Here is a 19,510-nt window from a genome sequence, read left to right on the forward strand (position 1 = left end):
ACTACATTAATTTAGGCAAAATGTTTTCTGAATTTGCTTTGTCCGTTCTGAGCTGAGTATGTGTGGTCTAGGAAGCTTTGCTACTGTGGACAACTCACTTGCATGGGAGACTTTCAGGTGCCACAAAATTGATTTAGTCGCTGCTAAGATTTGATATTGATGATGGGCAGAAAAGGTCATATAGGATGAAATTTGATAGAGCAGAAAAATTACCCGAAAGCACAAGCTGTCTTTCTTTTCATTACAACAGAATCCAATGTTTTTATGTCCCCTAGAGTTCAAGGCTCCTGTTATGCCTTAAATCTGTTCTGAGTATTGACTTTTAAGGGGAAAAAGACTACTGAAGAGAAAAGAGCCATTCATTTCCTTAGTTCTCTGCACTTGAAAAAGCAATCTCTTGGTAAAAGACTGTAACTACCAGTTTCGTAGACCCAATAGCCGTGGGTCTGCTATTGCTCCACTCATTGCTGCACGCAGATCTGTAGTAGAAGAGGGACAGGTTCTACTAGCAGAATTAAACTTCAGAAGATGCAGAGTAAGACAATGAAAAAAAAGTAGCTGGGTTACTTGTGTATTCATCATTAATCAGTTTCTAGGTGGTTTGTGTGTATGAGTGCAGACTATGAGCAATTTATTAGATGAATACCTGATACTCATCGTACTTATCTGTGCAGCCATAAACTACCAACAGCTGCTCCTTGTTTGCCCTTAGTTTCTTCAATAATTTTTTCTACTTTCTGAGTTTCTCCAACTTGTTTAAAACCAGAAAAATTGTGAAATATAACAGCTTTCTTGGTGACACCTTGGAAAATTTGGCTATTATTTAATCTCTCAAGCATGTGTGTATGTGAGACTAGTACAGATTTTGCTACTATGTGTTTATTCATTATCAGATATCTTACAAATCCAAGTAACCAATTTTTTCAGCTGCATTCATTCATTGAGTTGTCTGGCATGAAAACCAAAAAGCCAGTAAAATCAGTTAAGATTTAATGAGAACTGTTCCAAGGAGGGAATTTCTGTTTGTTAGAAAGTAATCGACCAAACCCCAAGTTCTACTTTTAAAAAATCTTTCCAAGAAAGACTCTGTAGTTTAAAACCTGAGTTCTTACTAGTGGGAAATTGTGGAATTGACAGCCTTATAAAATTTTTTATGATCTTGTTTTTGCAGCTGCAAACTAACTTCTGCAAATATATTTTTCCTTTTACCTCAGATTAATATTTCATAGGTAGATTTGGTTCCTTCCTAACTGTTCTTGTAGCAGCTCTTCTCACAACTCATCAAGATCAAAATATTCTTTATTCAACATTAATCTCTATTTCTGTCTCTGTGTAACCTCATCTGTTTCTCTTCTTGTTAGTTACCTTAGTGCTGTCCAGCTTTGCTGCTCTGTCTCCTCTCTTCCATATCCCCCTTCTTTACCACCACCATGGTGACCGGATTTTCTCATCTTTCATCCAAAACAATGCTGTATGCATCATGCAAGGTTCTAGCTGCACCAACACTGTCCCTGGAATTTTTTCAAACCATGCCTTAAAAATGCAAGTCTTTTCTCTTTAATGTTGTCAACAATTAGAAACTGTATAAAATGTTTATCTGAAATTAGAACAATATAACATCTTTATCCAAACTCTAAACAACATGCATGATTTTGTTTTCCCATAATTAACATATATATCTCTACTACTCTTCAGTTAAACAGTTCTAACTCTCAATTACTCTCATTCAGACCTAGAACTATGATCTGTAGAATAAATGCTTTTTCATTTCAGCCACATAGTTTGTGTAAGTATGGCGAAGAAGCAGGTAACTAATGAAACTGAGAGTAATAAACTTATGGAGAGGTTGAAACTGTGATCTATTTTCTTTACAGAGATTTGTTTCTTTTGGTGTCAGCACAAGCATAGCAGTATTATGAAGTTGCCATAAATACTGGACTGTTAACATTTGTTTGTTTTCAATTAAGAATAAAGTGTTTTGAAGCTTCTATGGCCTGAGAGAAGGCAGGCAGATGTGTGTATTTGGACTTTGCTGTGAGAAGCAACTCCCCACTTCCCTGAAATTGTATCAAGTTTAGTTTTCCCACTGAGAGATGTTTAGGCCTGATATTCATCTTATGTGTATCCAGTTACACTAAGGTAGCAATTTGCTGAACATCATCATATCTGAGACTTTTACCAAAGCTATACAGAGTTTGCTTGTTTTTTTCTTTACATCTGCTGCCTATTTTCATTTTTCTGCTAAGGAAAATATGGTACTAATAATGTTTCTTGTGCAGTAAGACTCTTTCATATTTTTGAGCTATGATTTCTTAGGCAGCTAGAGTGTAACCAATATCAGAACTGGTCAAAGCTGTTCTGGTTCATATTAGACATTTCAATAGGTTTTGCCTAGGGTTGTTTTACAGAGAATGAACTATTGACAAAACTGACAAGATTATTTAAGAAAATAAAAAAAAAATAGGGGTTAAAAAAAAAGGATAAGTAGGAGTGAAAAAATATTTTTATGTAAAACAAAGCTATTTTTTTTTCTCCCTGCATCTTAGCAAACACTGCTTTTGTTAACATAGTTTATCTGTGATATATTAATTAGTTGAAAACTAGCCTAAAAATAATGGCAAAGCTCTATTTTCTGCCAAAAAAATCTGAATGCCTCAAGATGCAGTCATGGCCATGATCCATGAAGTGCAAACAATAGTTTTAACACTGCCAAGCAGTAGTCATGCATAGCTTATATGGCAGCAAGACAAATGGAGTCCTTCAGTCAACATGACCATGTGATACACAGCTGTTTAAGTGTATATTGCCCACTGAAACTATCTATGCCTCAAATTCTTAGTTCTTGTCTGTCTGTCTGTCTTTTAAAGGATGAAGTCACATGGAAAGGAAGGTAATATTCTGAGTTATTTCCTAGAGTCCAGCTCTCAAATACCAGGTAGATGAATACCACAACAGCCACCTAAGTGTGAGCCTTTGAAAGGGCTCAGGGTTTTGAAAGGTCCAGGCAACAATTTTCCAATAATAATAGCACTAGAGTCAGTGTATGTGTTTTATTGTCCTCAGCTTCTTCCCCTCAGCAAGTAAGTGGGAATTTATTTGTTTTGCTTTGAATTAAGGTTTTGGAGGGAATATTTTTTTCTTTTTCTTTTTTTTTTTTCATTTGTTTGTTTCATTAAAGAGGCTTCATTTCATCCTTTCTCCTGAGAAAATTCAACCTTAGCAAGGTTTTTAACAGACTGCCTTATTGATAGAGTTTTTATTCCTGGTCTTTCTTTGGCTTTGGTGAAAGATTAGATTTTTCCTCCTTTTCATGGTGAGTTGTGATTCCTATTATTTCTCAAAAAGGGTGACTTGGTTTTAAATAGCTTAATTGTGTGGTGTATGTTAGCTGACAGTGACTGACTGGAAAAGTCAGACTTTGAGAAGGATGGGGAAAGACAGGAAAACATTTGTGAACCCATGACCTTAAAAGTGCACCTGAAAGCAATGTATAGATTTGTTAACTTATTGATACTGAGTGCAAGTTGAGATCACAGTTGCCATCTTGTTGACTGAACCCAGCGAGGATGCTGTCTCGCTTTTCTCTTCATCTGAATGGGCAATGACAAGAATGGAAAGTAATGTCTGATAAATATGTGTGTGCAGAGATACAGGGCATAGCTGAATGGGGCTGAGCTAAGACAGAAGAAAATGTGGAAGTCCTGCATGCATCTTGGGCATCTACTCAGCTCATCCCAAGTCTCAGGAAAAAAGCTCAATCACCTGGCCATTGACCACTTGTTAGGCCACTGTAACTTGATTATGTTTGACTAGGGTATTAGTCTGCTTATTTATGCCTGTCTGTGTGTACATGACTCTATAGTATGGGTGTTCATGTGTAAAATAGCAGAAGAGGGTCAGATAAGCTTTTTGAACAGCTGTACCCAGTGTTTCCAAGGAGTTTGGATCTGAAATGCTACAAAGGAACTTTGTGTGCTTTCTTGGTAAAAATTAAGCCTGTTAGTATCTGCCAGCAGCAGTAACAGAAGGCCCTGAAGTGCAGACCTGCTTTTCCATTGCCTGTGGAGAGGCATATATATCATGTGCTAGTTTCTTCCTTTTTCCTTCTAAAGGTGCATAGTATTACATGAAGATCTAATTGTTAGGGATCCCAGTTTTCCTTTGGCAGAATGAGACTGAAAGAAAACTCCCACTTTACATACTAAACTGTAGTTTTATTTTGGATGAATTAGATTTGTGGCAGCTTATGGGAAAAACCATGGATATAGTTTTCTGCAGTATGCATGATTACACAAGTGAGTGGTACAAAACCTGGCATTTTTCTCTGCTGTTGGTGATTACAGTGGGTTACTGCCATTTATGGCATTTTTTTCAGAAGAGCACACACAGTCAGTATCAAAACCAAGAAGCAGACTGGATAGCTTTCAAAACCTCACACACTGGCAAAGCAAGATGTGTGATTGTCCTCGACAGTTGCCACCACTTTCTGCTTTTCATGAGCTGTGGTAAATGTCTTCAAACTAAACTGAATTCATTTTTTTCCAAGCATATAATAACCACATTATGGCATTAGACTGCATTCTGAACTTTGGCAAATGAGTCAAAGTACTTTTTTCTGCTAACTTTGCTAACAGTTTTCGCTGGAAGAACTGTTACTGCCCAAACACACTCGCAAATGCTGTATTAGTGAGGTGAGTGAAAAAGGGGAATGTCAGCTTTCCTGCTGGGAGTAGAACATAATAGATGAATCCAGTTACCAGAAGAGAGTTGGCTGTCAAAAACCATGGGTTCATTTATGCTTTTCCTAATCCTCATAGCAGTGTATGCTCTGTCTACACTTGGATTTATTTCACTGTAGTCAGAAGTCTGATATTTCTCAGTCAGTCATTGTTCTACCGTCTGTATTTATCCCTTAGCTCATAAAGAAGATTCTTATGTGAAGCGTAGAGTAATATGCAGCATCCAGTTTAAAAAAACACATGTGGGATATGAGTTTCTGTATGGATTGTTCCCAAGGAAGCAAACTGGTGAGGGAGGGATCCTGGACAATTTTGTGGAAATTGTTCTTAAAGGCGTTGATAAAAATATCGTGGCTTCTACGTTACTCATTTTACCCTAAAGACCCTTATCTAGTACATCAATGGTAATATTCTCCAGGCTGAAAGCTAATATTCATGGTCTCAGCCTCTGAGTGGATAAGGAACAGCTGTATTGGAACAGCTCTAACCACTGTGTGTGCATGAGTCAGGCACTTACCTTTCCAAAATCAGAAAGAAATAATTTGTTAAAAATAAGTAATCTAATAAACATGTTTTCATTTTAATTTTGCATTTGTGTAGTGAGCTGTTGGGAAAAAACTTGGGTCAGATTTCTAACCCTGCAGGCAGGTTACTCAAGAAATCATATGACTTAAGGATCTGGGGTTTGGTGATGAGCCCTACATGTCATGAAACACCACAGGAGCTGGCAGCACAACGAGGGACTTATAAGGATTTCTAAAGCATCACAAGGTTTTTAAGACAACCAGGACTACCCTAATTGTTATACGCATACATTAGAGTGTATCTGTGACGGAACACATAAATGATAAAAATCCTAGATCGAGGTTTTAATAAATCATAATTTTAGGTAAACTAGGGCATGAAACCTTTTTGACTTGTCTATACCAAAGTACAACCCAATGGCAGAAAATTATTGACCTGTTTCTGTGTCATGATTCTTTCTTCTCCTTGTGAGGAATTAGGAACTTGAGTCTGGTAGCTAGCTTTGGGGCTATTTATCTCACAGAAAACATTTTCAACAGAGGCCTTTCAGATGACCAAGAACACAGAAATATACCATTACAAAGACACCTATAAGAGCCAAAGCATTTTAGTAGTTAAAATGAATGGAGAATAGGCATGGAAATGACCAACCCTAGACATGGAGGGCCTGAACTGTAACTTCATTCTCTCCCCCAAGTTATTACTCTTATTGAAGTGTTAAGCACAAGTATTACTAAACTGCAGCTGTGCTGTGTGAGAAAGATTTCAGAGATCTGGGCCAACCAGCTTAAAATGAGTATAATCATATTTTTCTTGCTTTTTCAGTTGTGTTTGATAATTAGTCCAATCCTGCTTATTTGATAGATAGTATTTAAGAAATCTACTTTCACTTATATTTACAACCTGTAGAACCTGAAGCAGGGGAACAGAAGATCAGAATGAGTCTCTAGGGCCATCAGATCCAGCACACAATTTTGTGTGTATATTTTTGTGTTGGTCAAGACACCCCTTTTTCTCTGCTTACCTGGGTTTTAGGTCAAAGCCAATTTAGGCAGCTGGGACTACTCTTACATTGCCTATTTAGACACAGTGTTCTGGTAAAAGCTCAACAACTGAAATATAAGAGATCCATGTAAACAGCTGTATTCTGGTTTTAGTTTATAGTGATGACATTCAGCAGTAAGATGTGTCCAGGAAGAGTTATAATGCACAGGAGCGCAGGATGTTTGCTCTTCTGTCTGTTGGAAATAGAAATTTCCTGTTAATCTAAGATACCTGTTACATTAATCTGTACTTCTTTTCTTTTCAAAGTGTGCTCACACAACTACAGTACTGAAACTGGTGTGCTAACATCTCCAAACTATCCCAATAACTACCCTGTCCAGACAGAGTGTATATACACCATCACCGTGGAAATAAACAGACAGATTGTTCTGAACTTCACCGACTTCACCTTGGAAGGGAATAAGCGCTGTACACAAGATTATGTAGAAATCAGGCAAGCCTAATTATTTATTTTGTCCTTATTATCAGTAACCTTGGAAGTTGTCCAAATCCACTTAGGAATGCTCAGAAGCTAATTTTTAAGTATAGACCTGTGCTGTCAGTGTGGCAAAAGAACAGGGAACCTTCAAGGCTACCTTTTCCTCCTCTCATTCTGTTCCTCTGTTGGCTTTTCCACTGTTTAAATTCCAGTTCTCAGAGCAAGCAGAATATGTGTACTGTGTTCCCATGTACTGCATCTGGTTGGTTTCCTTAGTGGAGAAATAATGTTTTATTGCCTGTTTTGTGACATGTTCTCCATGATATTTGAAAAGTCATGGCAGGCAGGTGAAATCCCTGGTGACTGGAGAAGTGGAAACATTGCATCCATTTTTAAAAAAGGTAGAAAGGAGGACCCTGGAAACTACTAACTTCTCAGGTCACCTCTGCGCCTGGGAAGATCAGGGAACAGATCTTGGCAGTGTCTGCGCACCCATTTTCGTCCTCATAAGCCAGTTCTCTAAAGGAACCATGTCTGCAGAATGCCAGTGTGTTTTTTCACTCTGTGCATGCCATGAGTTTCCACAGCCTTGTAAAGCACCACAATAAAACTTATTCTGAATATTATACCAGATATTCTATACGAGTTATTCTTCGGTAAACAGTGTTTTATTTTTTAGAAGCAAACAAAAAGCTGCTTGCAGAACTTGCAGTATTGAGATTCTGGATTCCTGCTGAATTCCTCTTAAATTAGAGTAGATTGTTTTCAGCTGTACATGCAAACTGGAGAAAGTTATGAAAAACTGAAAAGCTTTTTCAGTATTTTCTAAGTAAAGTGTTTTTTAATTTTAAAATAATAATCTGAGATTAAATTTAATCTAACTTTATTCTAACAGTTAATACCTTAATTATAACAGGCTTGGGGTTCTTTTATCTTTTTCACCTCAAGAACTGAAAATATTCATTTATTGCATTAATCTAGTGCTGTTTTCAGTGTGAAGAGCACAGCAGCATTAAACAGGTTTTTAAGACATGGCCAGAACATTGCTACGTGCAACCTTGCACGTGGCTTCTACCCTAACTGGGTTTTCAGAATGTCTCATCAAATCTGGTCCTGTTGAATGGAGCAGCTAGATAAGTCTTAGGTGAAGTGCCACTCTGGTTTCTTGTCCTGAGGTGTCCTCTGATAAATTGCATTCAGTTAACTAAGAAAACTGTTCATCTGACCGGAGCTGCAGAGGCCGAGATGCAAGCTGGGGAGGTTCTGGCACAGATCTTCAACTGCCAGTAACCTGAGACACTTTCAAGCAGTTTAAGCAGAAAGGATGACAAGAAATCAGAGTGGCAAGGTCTAAATAGAAATTTCTCTCAAAACCAGGTATAAACGTGCGAAAAAGTAATTGCAAGTATTTCTGTCCACTTAAAAAGCATTATATCAAGATCACTCTCATATAAACATATAAATGTGTTTATTATTGTCCTATGACTGTATGGTATTTATAATATGAAAGTACTTAAAGATAAGCTTCAAAAAGTTCTTTACTGTGAGGGTTGTGAGGCACTGGCACAGGCTGCCCAAGGAAGCTGTGGCTGCCCCATCCCTGGCAGTGTTCAAGGCCAGGTTGAATGGGGCTTTGAGCAACCTGGTCTAGTGGAAGGTGTCCCTGCCCATGGCAAAGGATTGAACTGGATGAGCTTTAAGGTCTCTTCCAACTGTAAGCATTCTATGATCTTGTCAAAGCAACTGATAATCAGGTTGTCATCATCTTTTTTAATCCCATGAGACATGTAGCAAACCAGAACATTAGATGTGCATCCTCATTATAGTACTAGGGAATATTACTTCATTTAAAAATTGGAAATGAGTGGTTGTAGAAACAATTTTGAACGCTAAGAAAGTATTTAAAACATGCATCATGTCAGTTCTGAGAAAGGGGTTCCTATTTGTGTGGTGGCAAATAAGCATTTTTTTAATATGTCAGGTCATCTGATTTCATGACAGACTAAACAGTGAGAAGTGAGCAAAGTCTTATTTATTCAAATTAGAAGATTAACTTTGGTTACACTAATGACTGTTACCTCATAGAATATAGAGGAAGTCCTGCCTCTGCAGCATCAAGTCTACTTGAGACACTTCTTGAGTCCGTCATTATATTGACAGACTCTGGACAGGCTGCTGAGATGAGAGGGTGGACGTATCCAGCAAGTAGGTGCTTGCAGTGGGACTTCTTACTGTGAGTAGCAGGGCTCATCCAGTATTTGGTAGCTGTATTTTTGTGGAAGATGAAGAGCAATGATTGGTCTTTCCCGGGCCTGAAAGAATCCCAAGATTTTTGATTTGTTAACATTTCTCATGGTTTCCCTCTTTGAAAGTTATTTCTTCTCTACCATTCTAGAGATGGAGGCTATGAAACTTCTCCTTCTCTTGGAAGATACTGTAGCACAGACCTGCCTCCTCTTATAATCTCTCATAGTAACAAGCTGTGGATAAAGTTTGTAAGTGACAGATTTGGCACAAGAAGGGGATTTTCAGCAGAGTGGGACGGTACATCATCAGGTAAAAAGACCACATCAAATATAAAATCATTTTACACATCTCATTTTTGATCCCACATATGTATTTAATTTCTCACGTTTCCCCCCACATCTTTTCTGCTTCCCATCTTCTAAAATCTATCTGCTAATTGCATAGCAAAGTATAGTCATGTTAAGATCAAGGATACAACTTTCTTGATCCTTAGGCTTTCTTTTTCTCCACAGGGAAAGATATACTATTCCCTAGATATAGTGTACCATCAATGTTCTTGTATGTTTAAGAGAGCAGTAACCAAGAATTTATTGGAGAGGTTTCTATTTGAAGATAAACTATGTATCAGGAGCACTCTTCAAATTAGATAGTTAATATTTCTAGGTGCTATGTGCTGTCTTCTGCTCAAAACACCATTGGCTAGATGCACCTTTTGGAAGCATCACTGAAGATGTTCAGGGCATGTGAAGGAGATCAGTAGCGTGACTCTTGCACAACATGTCTGATCCTCTGCTTTTCTAGGTGTTTAAGGTTGATTTGGTTTCTTTGCCATTTCCAGGTTGTGGTGGAACTTTGATAACAGCCTCTGGTATCTTGATGTCTCCCAACTACCCTATGCCGTATTACCACAATTCAGAGTGCTACTGGTTGCTCAGAGGAAACCGGGGAACCCCATTCGAAATCCAGTTTGAACAGTTCCATCTAGAGCATCACCCACAGTGTGACTTTGATTACCTTGCGGTATGTACCTTGTGACAATTGGCTCCATAAATGCATATACGGTTAAAAGCATGTAGGAAGATATGGAACTTCACCACATACAAAATGATGTATATGTGGTGAGAACAGTAAGAGGTAAGGCAGCAGTGTCTGTGTAGCTGCTGGTAAGAAAAGAGTTTATGTCCAGATAGAAAAGGCCACTGAAACAAGAATCTGCCTATATATTTTAAATTTCCTGTGTTTTGGGCCAAGGCCCTAGCATGCTGTCTTGCTAAATTACAAGGAAAAAAGCACAACAGTGTCAGTAACCCTATTGTTAATCCCAAATTTCATATCTGAATTGTTGCATAAATAATTTGAATATTTTTAATAGATTTGAAATGGACTGCAGTTTACCCCTTTTGGTGGATAAGCCCCTAAAAATCTACCACTATTTGGCTACTGGTTTCCTGTTTTTCTACTGATCTGCTTGTTTCTGAAACACCTGTCAGGCTTCCTCTGAGCAGAAATAGAATTCAGCCTCTGCTATACAGTGTAACAATGCACTCAGCAGACATTTGTCAGGGGGAAATTACTTGTGTTTGTAATGCTGTCAGCTTTATTAAATTCTCTTTTTGTTGTTGCTTTAGGTGTATGATGGCAACAGCAGTAATGCTAGACAGCTAGGTAAATTCTGTGGGAGTCAGATACCACAACTCATCCGTTCCAGTGGAGAGAACGTGTATGTAAAACTAAGGACAGATAGCAGTCTGCAAGGTGGAGGTTTTTTAGCCACATACAAACAAGGTAAGTAAAAGAAGGTGCGAAGAACCTGTTTCTACAGTTCAGCTTGTTCCTGAAACTGCTTCTTGCAGCCCATGTTGCTGCCTATTTATGAGCAGGGGACAATGCATAGAGCATATTATTGACCCAGATTTTCTTGTCTGCTGCAGTCACAGAACAGAGAGCTAAAAACTATCTGCCCATTTACCTGTGATGGAGATTATCTCCTCCCTGATAGAAAGCTGGTGAGGTGGCTCTACTTCTATTACCTGCACCAGTAGCACTTGCCACTCCAGATTTACTCAGAGTAACAAGTACTAGAAGTCCATAACATAGTAGACTGGACTGCTCTAGCTCTTCTGCCCACCCAGCCTCCTGACTTTTTAACAGAGAAAGCAGATAGAACAAGTTTCTCTGCCCTTCTAGCTGCCTGTGAGGTAGGATGGCAAAGGACACATGAGTTACCCTGAGTCATCCTAGATCATTGTGGGTGCTTGGGATCATTTAGCCTACCTGGAACACTTCAAAAAGTTTATTTTTTTTTTATATTTTATGGTAAGGGTTACATTTTTCTTGCAAACATTTTTTTTGTTAAATATTTCTACCCCAGAAGTATCAGAATAATAGCATTTGGAGAAAAATTCAAGAAGATACATGAAAAATTAAAGCTATTTTGTTCTCACTCATAAGCTTGAATATCATCCCAGTGTTTACTTTTCTGTTTATACTCTCTAGCATATATGCTTAAATGTATGTAGAAACATATGGAACTTCACTACATACAAAATGATTTACAAGCATTTTTGCATACCCTAATTATGACATGCCCAAGTGATAGGCATTGCTGCAGGTTCATTGACGTTGAGTTGTCCTAGTTTTGGACAATAGTAAAAAGATTATGAAAAACCCAAAGCTATTCATCCACACATGGCACATATAATAATTAGAAGAGCTAATGGAGCTTTGGCTCCCTCATTTCTTAAAGATATTACAGTTTCATCTACCATGTACTTTTCATACAGCAAAGTCAAACAGATCTGTTAGAAAAGGGTTCTCCCCCTTCCATTAGTTAAATAGAAAGAGCACTTTCAAAGCACTCAGATGTAGAACTTGAGCTATCTGATAATGTGAGCTACATTTTACATTCATATTTAATTCCTGAAGATGTGTCAGAGAAAGCTTTCAGTGTCTTACGGGAAAGTTAAGATTATATAGGAAGTAGTGGTCTAAAATAAGGATGCTTATATGCCAGATGCATTTATGTGTACATGAAAGAAATGTAATGATGAACTGAAAATCACTGCAAACGAAAACACGAAATCAGGTTAACATTCAAAGGCACCATTGTGTCTGATAATGTTTCTAATAAATCCTGATGGCAGGGGGTAGCAGCTTTTACCCATCTTGCATTCTTCAAAATCCCTTTTGTGCTCTTCATCCTGTCCTTTCAAACAGTTGTATACTTCAGTGTAGCTTTGCAGACAAGCTCCACTCCACCTGACCCTGACCTTCAGCTGTATCCTGAGCATTTTGAAGTCCTAAGGACACAGACCTTGCTGCTTTCTAAATAATTTAGAAAGAATCAAAAACTTTGCAGGAGGTAGGAGTATTGTCCCTAGTGACAGACAGTAGAAGCGTTTTGCAAGCTCATCTCAGCTATCTCTGCTGTTCAAACAATGCAGCTTGGCTGTACAGAGCAAACAGCAAGTCTTACTTCCCACTTCCTGCCAACTTCTTCTCTGTGCATTATAGGTCTGCTCCTGATATTTGCTGTATGCTGTCTCCAGATGAGGGACTGCCCACATCAGTATTTTCTCTGAAAGATGGGTACAGGAAAATGAGACTCACTGACCTAATGCAATTTCATTCTTTATCTAGTTTAGTTTCTTTTTACTCCAGGTGATCATCCAGTTCTTATATTAGGATACTATTGGATGACTCACAAAGAAAATCATGGCTCTTTTTTTAATGAATTTAATCATTGGTTCCAGTTCTTGAAGCTAAAAAATCCAATACAAGTAGCATACTTTCAATTTGTTGCTTTAACCAGGCATTATAATTTTTTTCCCAGTTTGCTGAAATAAACCACTTTAATCCATTAGTCAGTCTTTGTTGAGCACCCTTCCCAAACTGGTGAATCTGCAAGTGTCATAAAAGAAGGACATCATAGAGCTGAAGGATTCATGTTTGGAAAGCCTGGATTTTGGTTGCATCATATGCATACGTTCTTCAATAGGTCACCATTCTCTTTCTTCATGATTTCTCTTCTCTAATCTGTGAATAAAAATATTTCTCATTTAGCGATGCTATCAGTAAGTCCAATTGGTAATTTTTTTGAGGTACTGGGTTAGTAAGCACAGCACAAACACAATTTGTTATCACTTCTTTTTCAGTTTGCCAGAATGTACTGACTGTTAATCGTAGCCATGGCATATTGGAAAGTTTAAATTATCCAAATAACTACCCATTAAATGAGCACTGCAGCTGGACTATCCAAACTACAAAGGGGAACACACTCAACTATAGTTTTATAGCCTTTGATTTGGAAGATGGATCTGATTGTGACCGTGACTTCTTAAAGGTATGCATTATCTTACCTAAATTTGGCCATTAAATCTCAAGTGTTAAATCCAAACTATTTCCTCTGCAATCAATCAGTAGTGTGTGAAGCATTGCCAGAGAGCACTTCATCCTGCCTTAAGACAAGTCTGCAACAGGGAGGATGAATCACTTTGCAGGTGCCTAGATTTGCTACAGAGAATCTAGCTACCACCATAGGTTAGATGCACTGGGTTTTCTGGGTGAAGTGAGATGTCATGACACTTTCATGTAAAGAAGAAGAAATCCTGAGATTAGTAAATGGATTGCAAAAAAGCAATGAACTCAAGTATTTTTCTCTTGTTTTTATCTGAGAAGGAGTGGGGAATGTTTAAAAACTTTAAAATGTGTTATTTCTGCATTTTTAAAGGGAGGGTTGCTTTGACTCATGTTCGTATTTTCCTTTCATAATTTATCTGCTTCTTTAAAGGAACTGAAAGAAATTACATTTACCCACAAACAGAATGAAAAAAAATTAGCCAAATACCCTTTATTCTCATTTCCTCAAAAACTTTATTTCTAGGGCAACTGAAAAGATATTTTCTCTCAGTTTTGTACTTTGTACTGCGGAAAGTAGAGTGTATCTATGATCACTACTGTACTGAAGATTATAATCTCCTGTCCACAAATTTGCTGTTTTGCTGAACTAATCCATCCTTCAAATCTCACCCTTGTACAGGATGGCAGCACTTAGCCCCTGTGCTCTACTTAGGTTTTGCACAAGAGGATTTGATACTTAGAGAAATGTTAGAGAAGACTACTTACAGCCAAAGAGAGGGCTAAGGAATTATGCCTACATTTCTGGGGACGCTTCCTTATACTGGGGTCTTGCAGAAGGTCCACCAACCTGCTGGTGAAGGGCTGGTGAAGGGCTATTCTTTTCCCTCTAGATGTCTTCCCTTGCTCCCTCTACCTCCTTACTATGCCAGACTTCACAAATTGGTAATAAACTGGCAAAAGTGGTGTTCTTCCCGCTTTCTTCTTTTTGTGGTCAGGAATGGAAAAAAAAGAATAGACTTGTGAAGAAAATAAACAAGGGAGTACTGTGTCGAAAACTATTAAACCCTCGTTCATTTCTCTGAGGAGACTGAAAAGGAAACACTGGAGCCAAGTGGAGAGGCCAGTGCTAGTCTCAAGATGCCTAAGCTCTTGATCCATGAAAAGCAGGAGCCCTGCACACAGTAGCCAGCCAGTGAGGAGCAAGAGGCTTGCCAGAAGACGCTATTCTAGACATAAGTCAAGGCTGAAGGAATAGTGCCAGAGGCAAGACCTCATCCAAAGCATTTAAAAGGATGGAAATAAAACGTATCAGAGGGAGTGAGGAGACAGGGAGCACAAAAGTACTTGCACTCTTTGTTTTAATTTTTCAGTGCTTCCAGTCAAAGAAAATACAGGCTCAAAGAGGATATAAAGAGGAAAATGCGAAAAAAACAGTCATGGAAGTGTGTTAAGGAGGCTTTAATTTGCAATTCATGTGACATTACTTACAAATGTTTCTCCAAATACCAATAAGAAATACCACTTGGAAAAGATGTTCTCATTTGGTTGTTGCATGCTGCACAAATATGTGCCATAGTGTAAAAAAGAGAACAAGGTTGAACCAGCCAGGGAATTGAATAGTGTTTGCTTGCACCCTGTGTCTTGCGAAAGGGGAGCATGTTGGCAAGGATCTGAGTGTTCTGTGGTGTAGGGGAAAGGGGGAATCAGCTGGAACAAGTGTGCAGTTCACTTTCTAAGCAGACTGCAGATACTTGGACTTGTCTGTCTGAAATCTATGTGGAGACTGACACCACTGCAAACTGGAAAAAAGGTTAATAAAGAAAACACCCAAACCAGCTTATAGCTCTTCAGCTAAGGTAAATTTAATTTGTGCCACATGCTAGTTTTGAGATTCTTTTATTGCAAAGAGGCCTAAAAGGGGAAAGCTCTGATTCCCTGACTAACACTGGGAAAACAGAGGTATAATCCTGTTCACTGCAGTCCAAGTGGGTGGTGAGTGGACCATGTGCCAGAGCCCTTCTTGGAAGAAATGGGAAGCTGCTGCTCAGGCAGTTTCCATGTATCTGCACTCACAAACCAGAGTGGGCACTGGTGCTGATTGGGTTCTCTTTTTCCCTAGGGGCTTTTAGGTGCCCCTTCTGGGTTTGATGGCAGCAGCTCTCCCACCTCAGCCTGTTGCAGCAGGCAGCAACACTCTACTTGTCTCCTTAGCTCTGTGACAGCCCTGACAGTAGCAGCCTGAGGTGCTCCATGGCAGCTAGCAGATGGCAGGCTTGGTGACAATGTTTGCTGCTACTTGCTGGAAGGCTGGGGATGGGAAGGACATGAGTTAGCTGTTAGGTGGGATAAGGTGATTATCACAGTTGTGGTGGTAGAGGGAGTAAGGGAAAGTGGTATGTGATGGAGATTAAATGTTGCAGGGGTGTCATGACACAGAGCTGATGTGTCTGAGCAGGGTAGGGCAGTTGGAAAGAAAAACAAACCAAAAGACAAAGTAGGAGAAACAGATTTAATGCATGTAGACATACTATTATGATGTTGCAAATGTCTCAAACTAGAGCTCTGATTTTTTTGAGGTCTTTCTGAATTATGGAGGAGAAAATCATGGTGCTTGGTGGGGTCAGCTAGACTGGGCAAGCTGCATTCCTAAATCCTGCTGGTCTTCGCCTGCTGGTCTCGCAGGGTTTGGTCCCAGTCTCCATACTGGAAAAAGGCTTGTTCTTCAGCTTTGAGTTTAATTGTGACTTACTTATACTTCTGACCCAAGAACACATGTAGTATTCAAGAGCAGCATTTTGTCTCATGACTAATCAGTCTGATATACACAGAATATATTAATTTGCTATTTGCTCCCTGGCTTGGTCCAGAGAAATTAAGTCAGAAATTAAACATGTAGAATAGTGACAGAACCAAAACCTTTTTCTACACACAAGTATTCCTAGTGGTTGTCAGTTATCAAAGATATTATCATCACTTAGAGCAAGTAACTGTAGGACAAGAAAAAAGTCAGATGTCTGAAGAGTGCAAGTAAATGCCAGTACAGTGAGTGGCTGCCCCAGACTGAAATGCAGTCACAGCTGTACAATGAGAAGTCAGCTATGCATTGTGCTACCTATTTCCTTTTGTGCTTTGATCATGGGAAGCTTCTTGTGAGCCAGACTGCTGTTTGTAGCAGCTGCCTCGTATTACTCATGGTGAACAGCATTCCCTCTCTGCAGAGAGCCTTGAGTTGCTGTGACTCAATCTGACCTGGGCAGGGCAGGCATCTCTACTGCTTCAGCATGTACAACTGTTTATACCTGTGTCAGGTAGGAAGGAAAATGCCCTTTTGTTCTGACTTGGTGGCAATTTTCTTCCCCTGTGCATAAATGCCAGGAACTGAGAAGGGGCAGTGTGGGAGGGAGGCAAAACTGAGTTTTTTATAATGTCAGTCTCCAGCATGAATCTCCTATGAGCATTTTCTCAACAAATGAGCAGCATACAGTGTTTCATGGCCTGTCAGAAGACGTTGTCTCATTGCTAGTAATGCTCACAGGATGTGTGACATTTTGGAAGGAGTTTTACAGCAAAGTTTCAAGAATATGAGATGAATTGCTTCTGATAAAGACATACAGAAGTGGCAATGATATAATACAAGGCATACCAAATAGCAGACTGTTTCCCAGTGATGCGGCACTAACTGTAATTAGATTGGATGGTCTCCATATTGTGTGCCGTGTCTTGGCTTAATAACCTAACATTAGCCTTTCTAGAGGAGTCATCAGGCTGTAGCAAGTGAGATATTGCAGACAATAACATAAAAATGTCATTCCTTCCTCTACATTCACCAGGTTGTTAGCTGAACATGCATATATTTAACTCCCCATCTTCAATGATGAATTAGCTTCTTATTTAGTATGATAGAATATAATCTCCACAGAGGCAAAGCTTTTTTATAAGTAAAAATGTCACGTTATTGCCCTGAAGATCAGAATCCTGCAGTAGGACTGGAATTTACTCCTTTCATATCCAAGAGAAATATAATTTGAAACCCACTAAATCTTTCTGTCCTTCAGTGACAATCTCCCTCTATGTTCTTCTGCTCACAAAGTTCAGCTGGCCCTTGAAGTCCAGTCTGTTTAGCTTCTGCTTTTAATAAATAGAAGGAAGAAGCATCTGCTTTTAATAAGGAAGACCTTGGCCAGCCTTTTGCAAGACGCCACCAGCCTGATAAGCAGATAGTAAACTTGTGTCACACAGCAAGATAAGTTTTAGAGCTCTCTGAGTCTCACCCCTTCTGTCTGGGCAGCACATTAATCTAGTGACAAGGACAGAATTATCATTAGGTTCATGCAAAAGAACATCTTATGGGGGCAAACAACTGCCTGATAACAACAGTAGCCTCCCTTCTGCTGCAGGGCAAGATTGAGTTCCTCTTTGGAATAAAGCACTTCCTTGCTTGCTTACTGCCAGTGTACTTAAGCAGTCCAGACTCTTTCAGCAATAAGGTTCAGAGTGGTTAAAATACTATTGCACTCATATACGTGGAATATTATCATATGAGTACAGTGATTAATATGGCATCTGCTCCTGAGAACTGTTTAATTTCCTTTTGGTGGTAACAGGATATGTCTTTTTTTTTTTTTCCCCTTTTTAAACTACAGTAGCATTCCAGGGATGTGCCATAATATCCTTTTTCTCCATCTGGGAATACTTCATTAGATAGTTGTTGCTTGCACTCAGCTGCTTGCACTCTTTTTTTATTAGCTGATCATAGGGAAAAATAGCTTACCCTGCTTCTAGTTTTACTCCCTTTTGTACTTGTAATTAGTAAATATGCTTAAACCATATTAGGAGATTAACATTATTACATATTATTTATGAGTATGTCTTTTGAAATTGCTGCAGGAATTCTCAAAGCACAGAGTATAACTTTGCTTGTGGCCGTGCACTGATTTACAAAACGTCACTGGTAGTCCACCACCCTGGGGAAGCAGATGATATATTAAATATACCCATCCAGGTTCTGCACACCGACATCAAATTACAGCCTGCCGGCCAGACTGCAATCGTATCCATTAACCTATTACCATGCAAGCTGGCAGTATGCCAGCCTCTCCCTGAATTCCTTCAGGGTTTTCTAGGCCTCCAAAAGAAGTCATTCAGTGTAAGACTGTAAGGATAAAAGCGACAGTTCTTGGGTTTCTGTGGACAGCTTCACTACTGGTACACAAGGAAATCTTAGCTGTTGCACTGCTTTCAGTGACACATCTGGATGCTTAGAAGAAGAGTGTTGGTCCAAAAAGCTACCCATGCTAGACAAGACTGGCTCAGGGCTCAGATTTTTGTTTCCCCTATTGCCTGCATTGACAGAATCAAAGTACACTTTGGCTTTGCTGTTTGAAAGTTTACTTAAAGCAGGCCTACAATTGCACACAACAAGTCCTACCCATCAAGACAGCTAAATTTGTCTGTGACGAAGGGTTGCATGTTGCCTACATAAACCTCAGATGACAAGAAGCACGAGTGAAGGCAGCACAGACTTTGCTATTACACACACAAAATGAGTCAGACCTTCATGGACTCAGCATTTTCCACACCCTGCCAGCTCAGAGCAATGTGACTTTGCCTGTACCTTCAGGAAAAAGCACTGTATAATGAAGTGACTGTGAAATAGTACCATATGATGGTAGTGTGAATGGCGCCTGTTGGGGAAAGGACTCATCTAAGTTGCAGCTGGATTTTTCTCCCCTCTGTTCCTCTGTATTCCAAATTTTGCTGGAAAGCGTGTCTGTGTGATGAAGTGGCTTATCCCATTCAGCCCAGGCATCACAATACAAAATTACATGGTGGCTGGAGAAACTCAATCTGAATTGGTCAAAGCTTCCCCTCATCAAAAGGAAGCTCCCAGATGACTCAAAGAAAACCACATGTAATTTAAGGAAGGTCTTGTCCTTCCTCTCCCCATGTTCCCATGATTTTCTGAAAGCCTAGGAGGCAGGAATATTCCCCTTTTCTCCCATCTTCATTTGCCAAGACCAAGCTTTAGCTCTCCTTAGTTGCCATGGTTACGTATGATGCAAATTCTTTCACATGAGGGGATTCCCAGAGAAGATCCTGCCCTATCTGGCCCCTGGTGGTGTCCGTGTGAGTTGCTTGCTCCAGCAGTTCATCTCAT

The 19,510-nt window shown here is 39.3% G+C and overlaps 1 protein-coding gene across 3 annotated transcripts in view; it reads left to right on the forward strand.

The window, feature by feature from the left end:
• Nucleotides 1-19,510, forward strand: part of CUBN (cubilin) — a 142,265-nt gene that overhangs the window by 29,353 nt on the left and 93,402 nt on the right. For all 3 annotated transcript variants that reach the window (XM_062633700.1, XM_062633698.1, XM_062633699.1), the window contains exons 23-27: nucleotides 6,576-6,762; nucleotides 9,143-9,303; nucleotides 9,833-10,014; nucleotides 10,623-10,779; nucleotides 13,149-13,336. In XM_062633700.1, the coding sequence (XP_062489684.1) occupies nucleotides 6,576-6,762; nucleotides 9,143-9,303; nucleotides 9,833-10,014; nucleotides 10,623-10,779; nucleotides 13,149-13,336 (875 nt within the window). The remainder of the gene's footprint in view (nucleotides 1-6,575; nucleotides 6,763-9,142; nucleotides 9,304-9,832; nucleotides 10,015-10,622; nucleotides 10,780-13,148; nucleotides 13,337-19,510) is intronic.

The sequence above is a fragment of the Pezoporus occidentalis genome, unplaced genomic scaffold (genome assembly GCF_034315485.1).
Source record: "Pezoporus occidentalis ecotype Australia unplaced genomic scaffold, CSIRO_AGI_Poc_V1 ctg40, whole genome shotgun sequence".
NCBI lineage: Eukaryota > Metazoa > Chordata > Aves > Psittaciformes > Psittacidae > Pezoporus > Pezoporus occidentalis.